The sequence below is a fragment of the Malaclemys terrapin genome, chromosome 5, assembly GCF_027887155.1.
Source record: "Malaclemys terrapin pileata isolate rMalTer1 chromosome 5, rMalTer1.hap1, whole genome shotgun sequence".
Classification (NCBI taxonomy): domain Eukaryota; kingdom Metazoa; phylum Chordata; order Testudines; family Emydidae; genus Malaclemys; species Malaclemys terrapin.
Genome location: NC_071509.1, coordinates 70,575,617 through 70,593,091, shown reverse-complemented (window position 1 = coordinate 70,593,091; position 17,475 = coordinate 70,575,617). Strand labels below are relative to the sequence as shown.

The 17,475-nt window shown below is 44.9% G+C and overlaps 1 protein-coding gene across 1 annotated transcript in view; it reads left to right on the top strand.

Moving 5' to 3' along the window:
* GALNTL6 (polypeptide N-acetylgalactosaminyltransferase like 6) overlaps positions 1-17,266 on the top strand; it is a 911,072-nt gene extending 893,806 nt beyond the window's left edge. Inside the window, exons 15-16 of the mRNA XM_054028868.1 lie at positions 5,834-5,983; positions 16,897-17,266. Of these exons, the coding sequence (XP_053884843.1) occupies positions 5,834-5,983; positions 16,897-17,064 (318 nt within the window). The 3' untranslated portion in view covers positions 17,065-17,266. The remainder of the gene's footprint in view (positions 1-5,833; positions 5,984-16,896) is intronic.
* Positions 17,267-17,475: the final 209 nt, after the last annotated feature.

The following is a 17,475-nucleotide window of genomic DNA, read 5'->3' as shown; positions in this document are numbered from 1 at the left end:
AGTAGCCTAGGAAAATAGAGCAGCATTGACAGAGATTACAGGGGAGCAGCAGGAGGCTACTATTTACAGGGTCCCTGGTTGGGTCCTAGAGTAGTGGGCAGGCCCAGGTCCCCTTACTCACCACTGGGGAAGTGGCTGGACTGTTGGACAGAGATACCCCTCCCAGAAGGGGCAAACACAGAGGCGACGTAGCCGGAAGGCTGTTGAGAAGAGGACACTGCAGTTCTGGGAGCTTAGGGTTTAGTCTCCCCTAACCCAGCTGTGATCCTGCCCATGCTCCGTCCTGAGGCTCCACCCTTGCTCCCCCTCTTCCCTGAAGCCCGTGGGGGCTCAGCTCTAGGCGGGGCTGGGGTGGCTCTGGCTAGCCCGGGGGGGTCCTCTGGCTGCAGGCTCAGGTCTCCAGTGGGTGGGGGGAAGGGGCCCAGGCGGAAGGGGTGGAGCTGGAGGGCTAGCCTTCAAAAAGGGAAGGTTCACCTACCATCCATGGGAGCCGTAGGCAGGAGCAGAGACAGAGTGATGGTGTGCAGACCACGGACGTGGGCATCTGCCTCAAGCTAATCCCCAGCATGATCAGGAGGAGGCACCAGTCTGGCAATGGGGGCTGCATCCCATGACACGGGTAGGAATCATTTTACTCATTTTTTCAAATCTGCCAGTTAGAGAAATAAAAAAAAAATCCAAGAATCACAGAAATGTAAGATGAAATAGACCTGCTAGATCATTAGCCCATCTTACTGCCAGTGCAGTAATGGTACCTGCAATAGGCTTTAAGTACATTTTCTAGTTTAAATATTCCAAGTGAAATGTCTCACAAGGAATGAGAATGTAAATGTGTAATTTCCCTTGAGATTTGTCAGAAATCCATGAAAATGGGCCTGGTTAAAAGGGTGCTCCAGCAGAGTTGTAAATACACGATTCTAATTTTTGCTAGCTCTTTATCCTGATTTCTGTATTTGCCGATAGAAATCAAAAATGTTGATTAGGGTATCGAGTATTTTATTACTGTACCTATGTCTTTTTTTAATAGCATATTTGCTATTGATCCAGTTTGATAACTTGCTATAGAAATTTTTGGAGAGTTCAGTAGAAAAATCAGTGGCAAGATCTGACCTGTATAACAGGAGTTAATGTATGCTGACCCTGCCTGGAGACAGTGATATAATATTTTGTATGACTTCGCTCACATCGTGTAATTGGGGGCAAGAAATAAAGATGGCAGCACTTCTAGCTGGCACACCTTTATGCAGCCTTCAGTAGTCTAAAAGATGACCTTCTATACCAAGGTTCCAAAGACAAAACTGCAGACAAAAGGCTTGTGGTCGTTTTTAAATTCCTGGTGAGGAGTGAGGGATCAGCGGACTGCAGATGTACAACTCTGTAGTTTCAGAGTTTTAAAAATGAAGATCCAGGAAACTTCAACAGAAAGGAAAAACAAAGGGAACACAAAGAATATGTTGTAGGAAACAAGTTTGTTCTGGCAGTGAGCCAGTCTGGATGAGTAAATAAGTCTTTTCCATCTCTTACTTCTAAGGGCTAGATTCTGATTTCAGGCAGAGCCCTGGGCGAGGGATCAGACATAAGTAAACTGGGATGTGCCAGCAGCAATTACACCTGTCTGCCCAAGCTCAGCTGTACTGGTTAGCAAATAGCAGAGTAAAGTCATGGCTCTGGACCCTCCCTGATCATATGCTCTGGGGAAGAAGGGACAGGCAGAAGGTGGGCACTCAACATCTCCTTTCTCCTAAACACCCAGAAAAAACATCCAAGCAGCCTAAACTGGGATGGGGGAGCTCTTAGTCCCTTACATAGGCATGTAATCCAAGTCACAGCCCTCAGATGTTATGTGCTCTGTTTCCACCAACTTCAGTGAGAGTTGAAAGCATTCACCAGAGGTTTCCTATACCACACACGATCAAGCCCTAGGAAAAAGGCAATGAGTGATAAGCAACATGAGTTTATAAAGGACATTTGTGTCAAACAAACTCTAGCTGTCTTGACACTATTACAGCTTTAGTGAATGCAGAGAAGAGCCAATCGCGGCTTTTTTTTTTTTTTGCGCCGCTTGGGGCGGCAAAAACCCTGGAGCCAGCCCTGATCAAATTATGAGGGAAGTAACAAGTGGAGTGTCATGGAGCTCATCACTGAGACTGTTACCATGTAATATCTTCACACATTAGCTGGAGTATAAAATACCAGACTTGATATCAAACTAAGCAGAATTCCCAGGACAGTGGAGGATAGTCTGAAATCACAAAATGATGAGCCAGTGTAAAGTGATAAGAATGAAAGAGTGATGGATGCCAGTGAACTGTCTCTGTAAATACAGGATTTTAATATTTGTGTTGGGGCAGTTGCTCCTCCCTCCAATCTAATTTTCTCCTTTTCTGCGAAGTTCTAAGAGAGAGTTCCAGTCCCTGCTGAGTTTGCTTTTATTATGGCAACACCAGGGAGAAGCAGCACTTGCAGAAAGAAGAGTAGATATTGTTTCAAAAGGCAACAATTTGAGAAGACAAAGGAAAAAAAAGCCCGGATAGTCTGGAGGTTTGAGGTCCACTATTGCTCAGACCACTAGGGCTGGAAATGAAAGCTGTATGTTAAAAAATTAGAATTCTCAGGTTTCAGACAGGATATGTGTGACGGGTTGGATCACAGAAACCCCCCTGGGAGCTGCCACCCGATGTGCAAAGACTACCCCTGCTCCCGTTTTCCCTGCCAGCTCAGGACTCCAGCACCCTGTCTTGCTGAGCCAGACACTCTCATCTGATCCAACACAGACCCAGGGTCTGAATCACTTGTCCCAAAGCTGCAAGTTTACCTGAAAACAGCTCACAGTAGTGTGCTTGTCTTTAGCACTCAGATGCCCAACTCCCAATGGGGTCTAAACCCAGATAAATCCGTTTTACCCTGCATAAAGCTTATGCAGGGCAAACTCATAAATTGTTCGCCCTCTATAACACTGATAGAGAGATATGCACAGTTGTTTGCTCCCCCAGGTATTAATACATACTCTGAGTAAATTACTAAATAAAAAGTGATTTTATTAAATACAGACAGTAGGATTTAAGTGGTTCAAAGTAGTAACAGACAGAACAAAGTAAGTCACCAAGCAAAATAAAATAAAATGCGCAAATCTATGCCTAATCAAACTGAATACAGATAATCTCACCCTCAGAGATGCTTCAGTAAGTTTTTCTCAGACTGGACATCTTCCAGGCCTGGGCACAATTCTTTCCCCTGGTACAGCTCTTGTTGTAGCTCAGGTGGTAGCTAGGGGATTCTTCATGATGGCGCCTCTCCCTCTCTGTTCTCTTCCCCACTTTATATATCTTTTGCATAAGGCGGGAACTCTTTGTCTCTCTGGTTTTCCACCCCCACCCCCCCTGGAAAAGCACCAGGTTAAAGATGGATTCCAGTTCAGGTGACATGATCACATGTCACTGCAAGACTTCATTACTCACTTGCCAGCACACATAGATACAGGAAGACTCACAGGTAAATACAGCCATCTGCAGACAATGGGAGTCATCAAGATTCCAAACCATCATTAATGGTCCACACTTTACACAATTACAATAGGCCCTCAGAGTTACATTTTATATTTCTAGTTTTAGATACAAGAGTGGTACATTTATACAAATCAGATGATCATACTCAGTAGATTATAAGCTTTGTAATGATACCTTACAAGAGTCCTTTTGCATGAGGCATATCCCAGTTACGTTACATTCACTTATTACCGTATTTTCTCTAAAACTATCTGTTACATTATATTGACTTATTATCAAGTTTTTATAAAACCATATAGACTGCACAATGTCACAATATGGTTCACAACATTTATCTCTATCAGTCCCCAAGCCATCATCTAGAGAAATCATGCAATAATTGAAATGGCGGGAGATGAGGACACAAGCTGGTAATTTGAGTATCAATGCATTCTGTATGGCAGCGGTTCTCAAGGTCCATAGATCACCAGTGTCTGTAGCGCCCTTCCTGCTGGTATGCAGAATGAAATATTTTGAGAATTAAGCAGTGAGAGATTAGAATATGGCCCATGAGAGGCTCTGTCTCTTACAAAATAGTCAACAGAGTGAGAGAGTTTCAGAACCTCTGTTCCACACCATTGGGAAGCTGGGATTCCCAGCTTTGCATTGATGTCTATTGTTGGTTATTTTGAGCTCAGGACTGTAACTTGGCTTGCAGACTAACAGTGATAATTTTTTTAAGGCTTATACTTTTGTGAAGCAGCAGCCTTGCTTCTGCAGTGACAAATCCTGCTTCTCCCACTGCTGATGACATAAAAAGGTACCTCAGCAGGGGATATGGGAGTCTTTGTTCAAGAAGCACAAAGAAATGGAGAAAATGATGTAACCTTTTACAAAGCAAGGATTGGTTTAAAAACCATGTTAAAGCTGTCCACGGTCCTTTACTGTAGATAAATGTAAAACAATACTCTGAGGGAAGGTGGAAATAATAAGCACAGCACAGGGCCGAACAAGGAAAATGCTGGCTAGAGAACATGTAATGCAGAAACAAATAGGGAATGACAGCAGATTACAAAGAGAACATGAGCTCACAATGAGATGCAGTGGTGTGGAGGGGGAGCTGTGCTGTACATATAGTGGGATTGCCTGCAGGCCAAGGAAGGTAATAATTCCTCTCTTTGCCATCTCTATACAGCCACACTTGGAGCACAGTGCATCATTTGCGACACTTCATTTTAAACAGAGCATCACTTTCAGAAAGAATTCAGAGGATGACTAGAACAATGAAAGGGTTAAAATATGCACCCTAAGACAGAGGTACTCAGGGCCAAGTTCTGATCTCCTTGACTGCAATGGCCTGGATTTACATAGGTGTAACTGAGACTACCTGGAAATTGACAGCTATTCAAAGAGCTAAGAGTTGGCACCATAAAATATACCAGCTTTCAAATTAACTCTGCTAGTACAGTACTGCAGAACTAATACCAATATATTAAACCTAAAACTTGTGACCTGTATTACACATTGGCTCGCGTGAAAGGAAAATGCCAGATCTTTAAATGTGATGATGCCCGGCCTGTCTCCTGCATCTTATGAATGAACGTTTTGTGGTGCTGCACAGTAACATCAGGCAGCTGATGTCTGATTGAGCAGGACACTGTTACTGACTGTAAACCTCCAGAATCTCTCTCAGAACCACGTGAAGAAGGGCTTTGATGATTTGCATGTAGATCACAAGTTGTAGAGGAGGGAGATGGATAGAACTTAATGTCTGACTTGGGAAAAGGGGGCAAAAGAGAGGAAATGATATTATACCATATAAATAAAAGAAACTGTAGGTTAAACATGACAAAAATTCGGCAGGGGAATGATCTATCTATGTAATTGACTGAGATACTACCCCAGTGATTTCTAAGTGAAGGTCAGAAAAATGCTGTGTGCATGAGGCTAAGCTAGGATGATCTTCTAAACTCCCTATTTTGCACCTGTGTTCTCTGAAATGCTGCCTACATATGAGATTCCAAAGGTTTACTAATTTCTTTTGTCAGTAACTCTGGAACTCTCCCCCTCTTCTTAGAACTGGGAGAATAACTAATATTTGTGTAATCTGAATTTTTTTTTCTGCCAAGAACTAGCAGTTGTTCCATTCTGATGTTTGTTCTGTGGTGTTGTTAATGCACACATTTAACCAACAGAACTTTGAATCACTATATCATCAACTGGTGTCTAATTAATACTTTTCCATAACATGCAAAGGAAGGGCATATACACTGGTTTGGTTTTTATTTTTAAATGTCTTTCAACAGCCATATAGTATCATCTTGCCTTTTTTTTTTTTTTTTTTGTAGCTCTTTACCTTTGGTTGGAGAGAAGACATCCGCCCCGGGGAACCTCTTCACACCAGAAAATTCTGCTTCGATGCCATTTCGCACAGTAGCCCTGTCACACTGTATGACTGTCATGGCATGAAGGGTAACCAGCATTGGAGCTATAGGAAGGTTGGAGTCACCTTGGGTCATTTTCAGATATTCATACTATCTTGAGTCTGTACTGAATTTGGAGAACAATGTGTTTGTCCAGTCAAAAGACATTGGTTTTAAAAACCATTATGGTTTATTCCAGTTTAGCTTAAATGAGAATCTCTGTAGAGCATGTTTCTTTTAATATGCAGTAGGCATTTATGCACATTGTGTGCATTTGCAGCTACTTAAGTCAAAGTTAAATTAATACAGATTTGATCCAACACAGGGTGAGCCCCTTATTCCTTGAAAGATGCTTTACCATTTTGACACCTAAGGCACCACAGGGAATATTTTTATTCTGTGTGACAGCAGCAAGAAATGCTGCTCATGAGTTAAACATTAATATTTTACTATACTTTAAAGAGTATATTTGGCAGATACATCACACACAAAAATTAACATTAAAAGCATTGTTGTAAGCCCACAAAAAAGAGGGAGTTTACAAATCAAGGGTAAACAGTTTAGGTGTCCCTCTGATCTGCTGTTTCAACCCATTTTTATAAAGCACTAAAAATATGTGGTTGTGCTGGAAACTGTGTTCAGAGCAAACAGTGCCATAGTAATATTAACAGGATTTCAAATAAGATTAACAAGTTACTGACTTTGATTAACCCTTTCATTGTTGCAATCTGTGCAGTTTTCTTTGAAATGCTGAGGGATCCCTCCACAGAACCATCATCCCCCGTGCTCCCACATTTACTCAAGCTGAGCATAAGGGCTTGGATTTTACAGCACATATCTCAGTAGCACTTTCTAGTTTGAGATGATGTATTCTAGTAAACTGAACTATAACCATTAGAAATAGTTTAGCTACTGACATTTTCCTTGGGTGTCTCGTTATTGACCTTCGCATTTTAATCCAGTATTTACATTGCAAGCAGAGACGTGTCAAAGGGTTTTCCAGAAATGTGATATCTTTGAAACTGAGGTAGCATCTGTAATCCAGCTACAGTATCTGAGCCAGCTCCTCAGCTGGTGTAAATCAGCAGAGCACCATTGAAGTCAGTGGAGCTATGCCAATGGACACCAGCTGAATATCTCACTTTGTACCCCTAGAATAGTTCTTTCCTGCTTCAGATCCACTTCTAATTGATCTTTGTGCCTATCCAAGCTGCTAGAAAGAAGCTTTAAGAACTTTAACACTTCATTAGTGCTTAGTGTACCAGTTACATGTGACAAAATGCAGCTCTGGAGCTGTCTTCTGTACCTGGTTCATCACTTCTGATGTGGACAGACTCCAGTAGACAGCCAATGAAATAGTATCACTTTCAAAAACACTATAGTGTACATTCCATTAAGTCCCCTGTACTGCTTTGTTTTTGTTATCTAGAGGGATGAGATCTCATAAAAATTCTAAGGACAAGCCAAAAGTTTACATCAGAATTAGAAATTCCTTGAAAATGTTTTTTTTATGATGAAAGCGCTGACACAGTCTTAACCATAATACAAACCTGGTAGCAGTCTATCTTCTTAATTGCCAGAGCTACACAAGTGCCTCTGGTTTGGCTACATAACTTCAAGGATCTGCTGACATTGCAAAACTAATGGTTAAATATATTCCCCTTACTCAGGTCTAAGCTGATTTCTCAGCTGAGCTTGACTGTGTATTAAATAGTTTTTGATTGCCTCACATCAGGTATAGGCCAGGTCTACACTAGAAACTTTTGCCAATGTAAGTATACCAGCAAAACCCCTCCAAATGTAGATGCAAATTATACCAGCAAAAAGTGCTTACACTAGTTCCCCGAAGGAATAAGCTAGACCACCAAAAGCACTTCTATGCTGGTATAACTGTATCTGCACTAGGGCTTCTGCTGACATGTAAATGTCTCAAAAAAAGCACACCTCTAACCAACATTACTATGCTGGCAAATGTTCCTAACATGGTCTGGCTGTACGTTTTTTTTTTTTGTTTGTTTGTTTTTTAAGTGTCTATTAATTTTAAACTAATGGTGCAAAAGTATCCATAAGAATAATAATCTATAGGTAGGCAACAAACAGCCCCTTTTCATAAACAAAGACCACATCTGTTAATCTGTTCCACCCCATGCCTACCCCCCCACCTTCTTAGTGATCACATGGAATTCTTATTTTTAATTCGTCTCATGTCACGTGAAGTACTCTAGTTTTTGTCATTAATCTTATAAAATGCTCAGATGAAGCAAATTTTGCCATGTTGCCATATTAGCCAATCCCTCTCATTTTCCATTTCTTCCAGTAAAGGGACCTGCCCTCAATTTTTATTTTAGCATCACTCCAGATGGTTTGAGTCTGATAAAGCATGATTCAATTTATCCACTCTAACTCCTTAATTGCCATTTGTAGAGCTTCTATGAGTATCTAATGTGACAAAGTTCCTCCTGTATCTTGGTGGGTCCTGTGCTTATTGGCGGATTTTCTTGCCTCAGAGATTCACCATGTAGGTTGGGGAACAGCCCAGAGACCTTCCCCTCTGGGAGAACCCACAGTCCAGGTCAATTGGGAGGTTTGGGGGGAACCCAGGCCCTCCCTCTATTCCAAGTTCCAGCCCAGGGCTCTGTGGACTGCAGCTGTCTATAGTGCCTCCTATAACAGCTGCATGACAGCTACAACTCCCTGGGCTACTTCCCCATGGCCTCCTCCAAACACCTTCCTTATTCTCACCACAGGACCTTCCTCCTGGTGTCTGATAACACTGGTGCTCCTCAGTCCTCCAGCAGCACACCCTCTCACTCTCAGCTCCTTGTGCCTCTTGCTCCCAGCTCCTCACACTCCCCCCCACAAACTGAAGTGAGCTCCTTTTTAAAACCCAGGTGCCCTGATTAGCCTGTCTTAATTGATTCTAGAAGCTTCTTCTTAATTGGCTACAGGTGTCCTAATTAGCCTGCCTGCCTTAACTGGTTCTAGCAGATTTCTGATTACTCTAGTGCAACCCCTGCTCTGGTCACTCAGAGAACAGAAAACTACTCATCCAGTGACCAGTATATTTGCCCTCTACCAGACTCCTGTACCCCACTGGTCTGGGTCTGTCACATATCTCTCCCCCCCCCCCCCCCCGCTCAATGCCAAGGGGTTGGGCAGCTTGGGACGCCAGACAGTGCACACGTGACAAGCCATCGGCGTTGCCATGACGGCTCCCTGCTCTGTGTTGCACACGGATCTAGAAAGGTTGGAGGGATAAGAACTATCTGGTCACCCTTGTGTTCTTCGCCTTGTTCCGCTGCATCCATTGAAGAGGGGCATGGTCGGTCACAAGGACAAATCTGCGCCCGAGCAGATAGTAGCGCAATGTTTTCATGGCCCATTTTACAGCAAGGCATTCTCTCTCCACAACTGCATATTTTTGTTCCCTTGGAAGGAGTTTCCGACTGAGGTATAGAATTGGGTGTTCCTCCTCCCCAACTATCTGTGATAGAAAGGCCCCCAACCCTACTTCCGATGCATCCGTCTGCAGGATAAACTCCTTGGTGAAATCAGGGGCTATCAGTACGGGGTTATTGCAGAGGGCAGTCCGTAGGTCTGTGAATGCTTCCTCTGCTGCGTCAGACCATCTCACCAGATCAGTCCACGGGCTTTCACTAGGTCTGTCAGTGGTCTTGCCCTTGTGGCAAAGTGGGGGATAAATTGACGGTAATACCCCACCACACCTAGGAACGCCCGGACTTGTTTCTTGCGACTTGGTCGGGGCCAATTTCGGATGACATCTAACTTGTTCACTTGGGGTATTACCAGACCTTTTCCCCACGATGTAGCCAAGATATTTGGCCTCTGTAAACCCTACAGCGCACTTGGCAGGGTTTGCTGTAAGGCCAGCTTGCCTGAAGGTACTGAGGACTGCCTCCACCTTCTCCAGGTGGGTTTCCCAGTCTGGGGTATGAATGACCACACATCGTCCAAGTAGGCAGCAGCATAACTGTTATGCGGGCATAATAGCTTGTCCATGAGGCGCTGGAAGGTAGCTGGGGCCCCATGTAGTCCAAAAGGGAGGACAGTATATTGAAAAAAAGACTCTCTGGTGTAGAGAACGCAGTCTTTTCCTTTGCGTCTTCTGCAAGGGGAATCTGCCAATACCCCTTTGTCAAGTGTAGGGTAGTCAAGTACTGGGCATTACCCAGACGGTCCACTAGCTCATCTATGTGAGGTATGGGGTACGCATCGAACTGGGATACTTCGTTTAGACGCCGTAAGTCCTTGCAAAATCTTGTGGTGCCATCACGTTTGGGCACCAGCATGATTGGGCTGGACCACTGACTGTGGGATTCTTTGATGATCCCCAACTCCAGCATTTTTTTTTACTTCTGCTTTTATTTCCTCCCTTTTTGCCGCTGGCACCCGATAGGGCCTCATTGTTACTCTGGCCCCAGGGTTTGTGACGATGTGGTGATATGTCTCAGTTGTTCAACCCGGTTTTGTCGAGAACACATCTTGGTTCCGGAAGATCATCTCAGACACCTCATTCTTCTGGTATGGTGTTAAATCGGGAGACACTCTCACCTGTTTGGAAGGCTTGTTTTCCTGGGTTAGGTCTTTTTGAACCGTTGTGCATGCCTCTTCTGCATGCCAGGGTTTCAGAAGGTTAACGTGATAAATCTGTTCTTGTTTTCTGCGTCCTGGCTGCCGCACCTTGTAGGTTACTTCCCCCACGGGTTCAACCACCTCATAGGGACCCTGCCATTGGGCCAGAAGCTTGCTTTCTACCGTGGGTACCAACACCATAACCCAATCCCCTGGTTGGAACTGTCGCACTTTTGCCTGGCGATTGTAATGGGTTCTCTGGGCCTCCTGTGCCTTCTCCAAATGTTCCCATAAATAGGGGTAACCCGGGCTATCCGGTCTTGCATCTGCATTACATGCTCTATTATATTTCTCCCCTCGTTGGGTTCCTCTTCCCAGATCTCTTTGGCGATATCTAGTATGCCACGGGGGTGACGCCCGTATAATAACTCGAAGGGGGAAAACCCAGTTGAGGCCTGTGGTACCTCCCGGATAGTGAACATAAGGTAGGGTAGTAGGGTGTCCCAATCCTTCCCATCCCAACTTACCACCTTCCTTATCATAGCCTTGAGGGTTCGGTTAAACCTTTCTACCAACCCATCAGTCTGTGGATGATAGACCGAAGTTCTCAGGGTAGGTATATGGAGCAGCGTACAGAGGTCCTTCATTAGCTTCGACATAAATGGGGTTCCTTGGTCGGTTAATATCTCCTTCGGTAGCCCCATTCGGGCAAAGATCCCCACCAGCTCTTTGGCTATAGTTTTAGAGGCCGTGATCCGCAGGGGGACGGCTTCTGGGTAGCGAGTAGCATAGTCCAAAACAACAAGTATATATTAGTGGCCCCGAGCTGTCTTCTCCGGGGTCCCACTAGGTCCATGGCTATTCGCTCGAAGGAGACCTCTGTGATGGGAAGGTGTACTAAAGGTGCCCTCAAGTGGGGACGGGGACGGGGACTGTGCAACTGACGCTCCGGGCAGGAGGTACAGTACCGCCGCACTTCTTCATGTACTCCAGGCCAGAAGAACCGTCGTAGGACTCGTGCCAGGGTCTTCTCTACCCCCAAATGCCCCCCAAAAAGATGACTATGAGCAAGACTTAATACAGCATTCTGGTGTTTTTGAGGTACTAGGATCTGCTGTACCTTCTGCCCCTGTATTGGTGCAACCCAGTTTAAGAGATCCTTCTTCATTATGAAGTAGGGTCCTGGTCCCTGGGTTTTTCCTTCCACGGGGACCCCATCTATTTCAGTCACTTCCTTCCTAATGTTGTCATACCTTGGGTCTTCTGCCCCAGATCTAGGAGCCCAGTCTCTTTTGCCTCTACTGGTTCAGAAGCATTAGGGTGGGGGTCAGAATCAGGTGCTTCTCCCTCCTGCGTGGCCTCCTTTTCAGCTGCGCGGGTCCGCCTACCTACAAGAGCGACCCTCTGGCTTTGGGTCAGTATTCGGGTTCCCAAGGCCTTAGCTGCCCTTCTTTCCCTTTTTGTCTTTCTACCCTGTCTGGGAGTGGAGAACAAATCTGGAGATATTTCAGAGAAGATTGGGGGTTGACAGTCTGCTGTGGATGCCTCATCAATTTTAGGGTCCCCATCTTTCTCCAATCCCCCTACTGGGTGGGAGTAAGTTTCCAAACCCTGGGAAGTCCCTCCCTATGAGCACTGGGTATGGGAGTTTAGGGACTACACCTGCTGCTATCTCAGTAGTGTTCCCTTGGATCTCAATTTTTACTGGGATGGTGGGGTAGTAACTAACTGTCCCATGGACACACGTTATCCCCGTACGTTTAGCCTGCAGCAGCTGACTACGCTTCACGAGCTTCCCTGAGATAAGCGTGATAGTAGTCCCCGAATCAACCAGTGCTGTGGTCTCTACCCCATTTAGTTTCACTGGTCTGGTATACATATGTGGGGTTAGTGAGACCCCCACAAGGTGGATTAGGGAGCATGGATCTGCCCAGTTCCCCAGGTTACAATGCATAGGCTCCTCAGCATTGGGACACTGTGCAGCTATGTGTCCCCACTCCCCCCAGGCATACATCTGTATGGAGCCCTAGGCGTTCCCCGGTCTCTTGGTTTGGGTAGTCTAACATCACACTCCTCTTCTCCCTCAGTGCTCCAACCCTTTGTGGCCTCTAATGGGCCTTCAGCCTCTCTCTTTTTCCACCTGGGCCCTCCTGGTGGCCCAGTCACCCGAACTTTAGGGCTTGGTGCTGCTAGTTTAACCCGGGGTGCCTCTTCCTTAATTGCTCGGGTCAGTTCCTCGCTGTCCTTCGCCTCTCTACCAGGGCGACAACCTCGTGATAGGTGGAGAGTTCGTTCTGCCTTACCCAGGCACGAAGGTCTGGTGGTAGTCCCCTCATGTATCGGTTGATGACCAGAATCGCTAGTATCTCTTCCGGACTCCGGGACTCTGTTTGCAACCACTTTCATGCAAGATAGATGAGCTCATACAATTGGGACCGGGGGGTTTTGTCTTCCTGGTACCTCCAACCGTGATACTGCTGGGCCCGCACTGCTGTTGTTACACCAGATCTGGCCAGGATCTCTGCTTTCAGCTGGGGGTAGTCTGCTGCAGCTTCTTCAGGCAGATCATGATAGGCCTTCTGGGCCACCCCACACAGGAATGAGGCAAGGATGCCAGACCACTGATCTCGAGGCCAGTCCTCCCGTAGGGCTGTCCTCTCAAAGGCCAGAAGGTATGCCTCTACATCATCCTCCAGTGTCATTTTCTGCAGCCAATGGCTGGCCTGTATGAGCCGCGTCCCATCATGGCCGCGATTCAGCTCTGTAAGGGACTTTACCTGGTTTACCAGTTCTCGCAACATAGCTCGGTCTTGAGCAGCCTGGTCCATCAGCAGGCGATTAGTCTCTTGCTGCAGCCACACTGCCTCCTGTTGGGCGGCTGCCTGGACACGGGTAGCCTCCTGCTGGGCCGCCATAGCTTGTATCAGTGCCCGCACGACATCATCCATTGTGGTGAAAAAAAATAAACCCTCTCCCTTTTTTGTTTAAATCACCCTCCTTCTTCCGCCGTGCTGTGCACCCCAAGATCCCACCCCTGACACCAGTGTGACAAAGTTCCTCCTCTATCTTGGTGGGTCCTGCACTTATTGGCGGATTTTCTTGTCTCAGAGATTCACCATGTGGGTTGGGGAACAGCCCAGAGACCTTCCCCTCTGGGAGAACCCACAGTCCAGGTCAATTGGGAGGTTTGGGGGGAACCCAGGCCCTCCCTCTACTCCGGGTTCCAGCCCAGGGCCCTGTGGACTGCAGCTGTCTATAGTGCCTCCTATAACAGCTGCATGACAGCTACAACTCCCTGGGCTACTTCCCCATGGCCTCCTCCAAACACCTTCCTTATTCTCACCACAGGTCCTTCCTCCTGGTGTCTGATAACGCTTGTGCTCCTCAGTCCTCCAGCAGCACACCCTCTCACTCTCAGCTCCTTGTGCCTCTTGCTCCCAGCTCCTCACACTCCCCCCACAAACTGACAGTAACCATAATGAATCCAAACCCAGGTGCCCTGATTGGCCTGCCTTAATTGATTCTAGAAGCTGCTTCTTAATTGGCTCCAGGTGTCCTAATTAGCCTGCCTGCCTTAACTGGTTCTAGCAGGTTTCTGAATACTCTAGTGTAGCCCCTCCTCTGGTCACTCAGAGAACAGAAAACTACTCCTCCAGTGACCAGTATATTTGCCCTCTACCAGACTCCTGTACCCCACTGGTCTGGGTCTGTCACACTAAGTAGGGACGGATTTAGTAGATGTTAAAAAAACAAACCAGTTGTGAAAGACCAATTTAATTATACTATAATTTTACTCTAAATGTAGTGATTAGGAAAGGTGCTAGATTTACAACATCAGAAACTAAAGTTCTCTAGCCAGAAAGCAGGTACAAAGAGCATTTTGCTCTGACTGCCTGACAGAGGTGCAGGGACAAACTGTCAGAGGAATTCTCTCACCATGCACATTAGGCCCTTAGCTGCTTCTCTGAGACTGTTAATGGGTGTATCATTCTTATGGTGGTTTTTATCATGAGGACACCTGTCTGAGAGAAACTGTGCTGAGACTACCACCTCCTGTTAAATAAACTACTGCAGACATCCAAGGATAATGACTTTCAGTCACTACTGACCTTGGCTGTAGTTAAAGAAGAAGTGAAAGGTAATGAGACATCAAACCAATTACTTGAGCAGTCCAGGCCTGCTAGTATGTCCATTATCTTATGGAAAAGGTTTTCTTTCTAAAATAATATTCAGAGTTGCCCACATGCAGAGAAAAAAATCTCATTTCTCTTTCCTGACAGAACTGAAATCTACAGGAGGATTTCTTGTGGCTTTTTATGCTGTCTGTGAAGGACGATTTATGCCTATGCTCCTCTGGCTGCAAGTGGAAAATTATGCTTTAGAGCACAAACTACTGTTACCCTTTATGGTCCTGATTCCATTTCCATTGAAATCCATGACCCAGTAATAATTAAACCTCAGGCCAGAGAAAACTAGAGATGACAATGGATAAACATTTGTTTAAGAAACCAAGAAGTTTTTCAGAGTAATAAAAAACTGTTCTTAAAGGGACACTGTCTGCTTTCTAATTACAAAAACTTGTAAAAGGAAAGCAGCAACCATAATGAATCCAAAAATTTGCACTACAGGTACTAACCCAGAAGTGCACAGGCTTTCTTTGGGAAGGCAGTAGTGCTCTTGAATAGCACATTTCTCCTGCTGGAACAGGTTGTTTTCTGCTTGTGTACAACCAGGGTATTTCAGTTTCCTAGGAGCCTGATGTCTCAAAGCACAGAGGACCAGAATGTGGTTGGCCCTTGTGCAAAAGGTTAGGAAGGACGTAGGGAGTCTTCCTCTCCCTAGCCCCCAGAGCATGGGCCAGTTACAGTCACAGCACTCTCCTGGGTGCAGGGACTGCTTGGCACTAGCACTTGCTGCCACAGAGGGGGCAAGGAGGGGCAATTTCCACACCCCTTTAGCCCTGACCGCTAGAGCTGATCAGCCTCAAAAAGAAGGGCACACCTGCACAAGGGAGTCTCATGTTCTCATTGGGCAGCATGGCTCTGCATCTGTCCTTCCTTAGGGCACTGCTTTAATAGCACAGCCTAGCCCTGAAAGACCAGGATTCTTGCAAATTGAAACATTCTGCCAGCTCACACAAATGCAATGGACAGGCAGAGGTGAGGAAAGCAAAGTGGGAGCCTGCATATGAGTGATCTGAATAAAGCCTATGGTCCAATTTAGCCCTGTCAGCAATGACAGAGTCTCTGTAAATTATTTTTACTTTAAATATGTCGAAAAAAGTTGTATTCAGCTGCCAGCTTTGGGTAGTGATGATATGTGAGGTGAGAAGCCTCAAGAAGGACAGAACTGGGCCTTGCACTTTTGAATTTGGTCTGTCTGTTGCAGGTACTGAAACCAGAAATAGGTCAGACTAAATTACAGGAACCTTTTCTTGTTTGTCTCTTCTTCTCTTTCTTGCCTTCTACTCTGTGGCTGTGCAAGTGTTCACATCCTGGATTAGTATTAAATGTTGGCAGGCTCATGCCTGGCACAGAGGGAAAAACCTGGATATGTTTACCAGGGATTATCTGAAATGTTATTTCAACAGCTAGAGTAAGTGTAACATGTTATTTCAACAGCTAGAGTAAACGGAAACTTTTCAGCTATCTAACCAGCCACACACCACACAAAATCCAAATACATTAGAATTTTCCAACCCTCAAATATTAGCACCCAGTGGATATTTTCTTCCTTACCTAAGATTCAGATTCAATGTGTTAGTCTTCAGTGTTCTCTAACAAGCGGTGCAGCTGGAATTTAGACAGATGTAAATCAAATTGTAAGGGACCGTGCTTGCATTATTTACAGTGCAGTCCTGATTTTACCAAACTCCAGCTAACCAAAACTCCCAGTTAATAATAAATATCCATTTTTTGTTTTCTAAGCAACTTAACAAATATTAATACGCAGAAAACTTCCATAAGGCAGGGAAACAAATATTATCATCTTCTTTTTACAAGTGGGGACAGTGAGGGAGAGCATTTAAGTGACTTGTCCAACCAATGCCACATGGAGTCTGTATCAGACGTATACAGAAAGCACATCAGACTTTTCTTAGAATCTCATGAAGATGGAAAGATAGGAAATTAGATCATTGCTTGTTGCCATTTGTCTCTGTGCTTTTATTCTCTGAGGTAAAAGACAAACACTTTTTGTCCTAAGAAATCACTCAGCTATCTATATCTCCCCAATAACAGCTTTGTTTTTCACTCCAGATTATTGCTCAGAGAATATCTATAGAAAATTAAATAATCTCAACTAAGGTTGTGTTAATCCAAGTTCTAGAAAATGAGAACACTTTTAATCACTTGGTATTTACTACTTAATTCTATTTTTTTTTCTCATTCCTGTAGGACAAAACTTTGTTCCATCCGGTAAGCAACAGCTGCATAGATTGCAACCCAGCTGAGAAGAAGATTTTCATGAACAGATGTGATCCTTTATCTGAAACTCAGCAGTGGATTTTTGAACATATTAATATGACTGTTTTAGAAAAATTTAACAGCAAGGCCAGTTCCTAGGGAAAAATACAGATTACATACAGATTGCAAACTACATTTTGGCCAGCATCTGGGTCGAAGGAGTCAGGAATTAAATTTCCTAGATCCAGGAAGTCTTTTCTGAGGATTAAGCAAATGCCACAGCAAAGGCCAATGGGCTGTCATTGTGGATGTACAGTATCTGAAGAACTTGGCTGAGAGCCTCACCAGATGCTGCTGAGAACTTCAGGCTGACAATTCCCTTGCTGGCCAAGGGAAAACTTTATTTAAAAAACTTTTCAAAACATTCTGAGTTAATAAATTGAAACAAAATTCTAGAGTTTCTCAGGTCAAATCCTGCTGTAGTGAGTAGTTATGAATGGATGCTATTAGTTGGGGGTGGGTATATGGTGTGCATGACTACTATGTGAACCTGCAGAAATCACAGGTTAA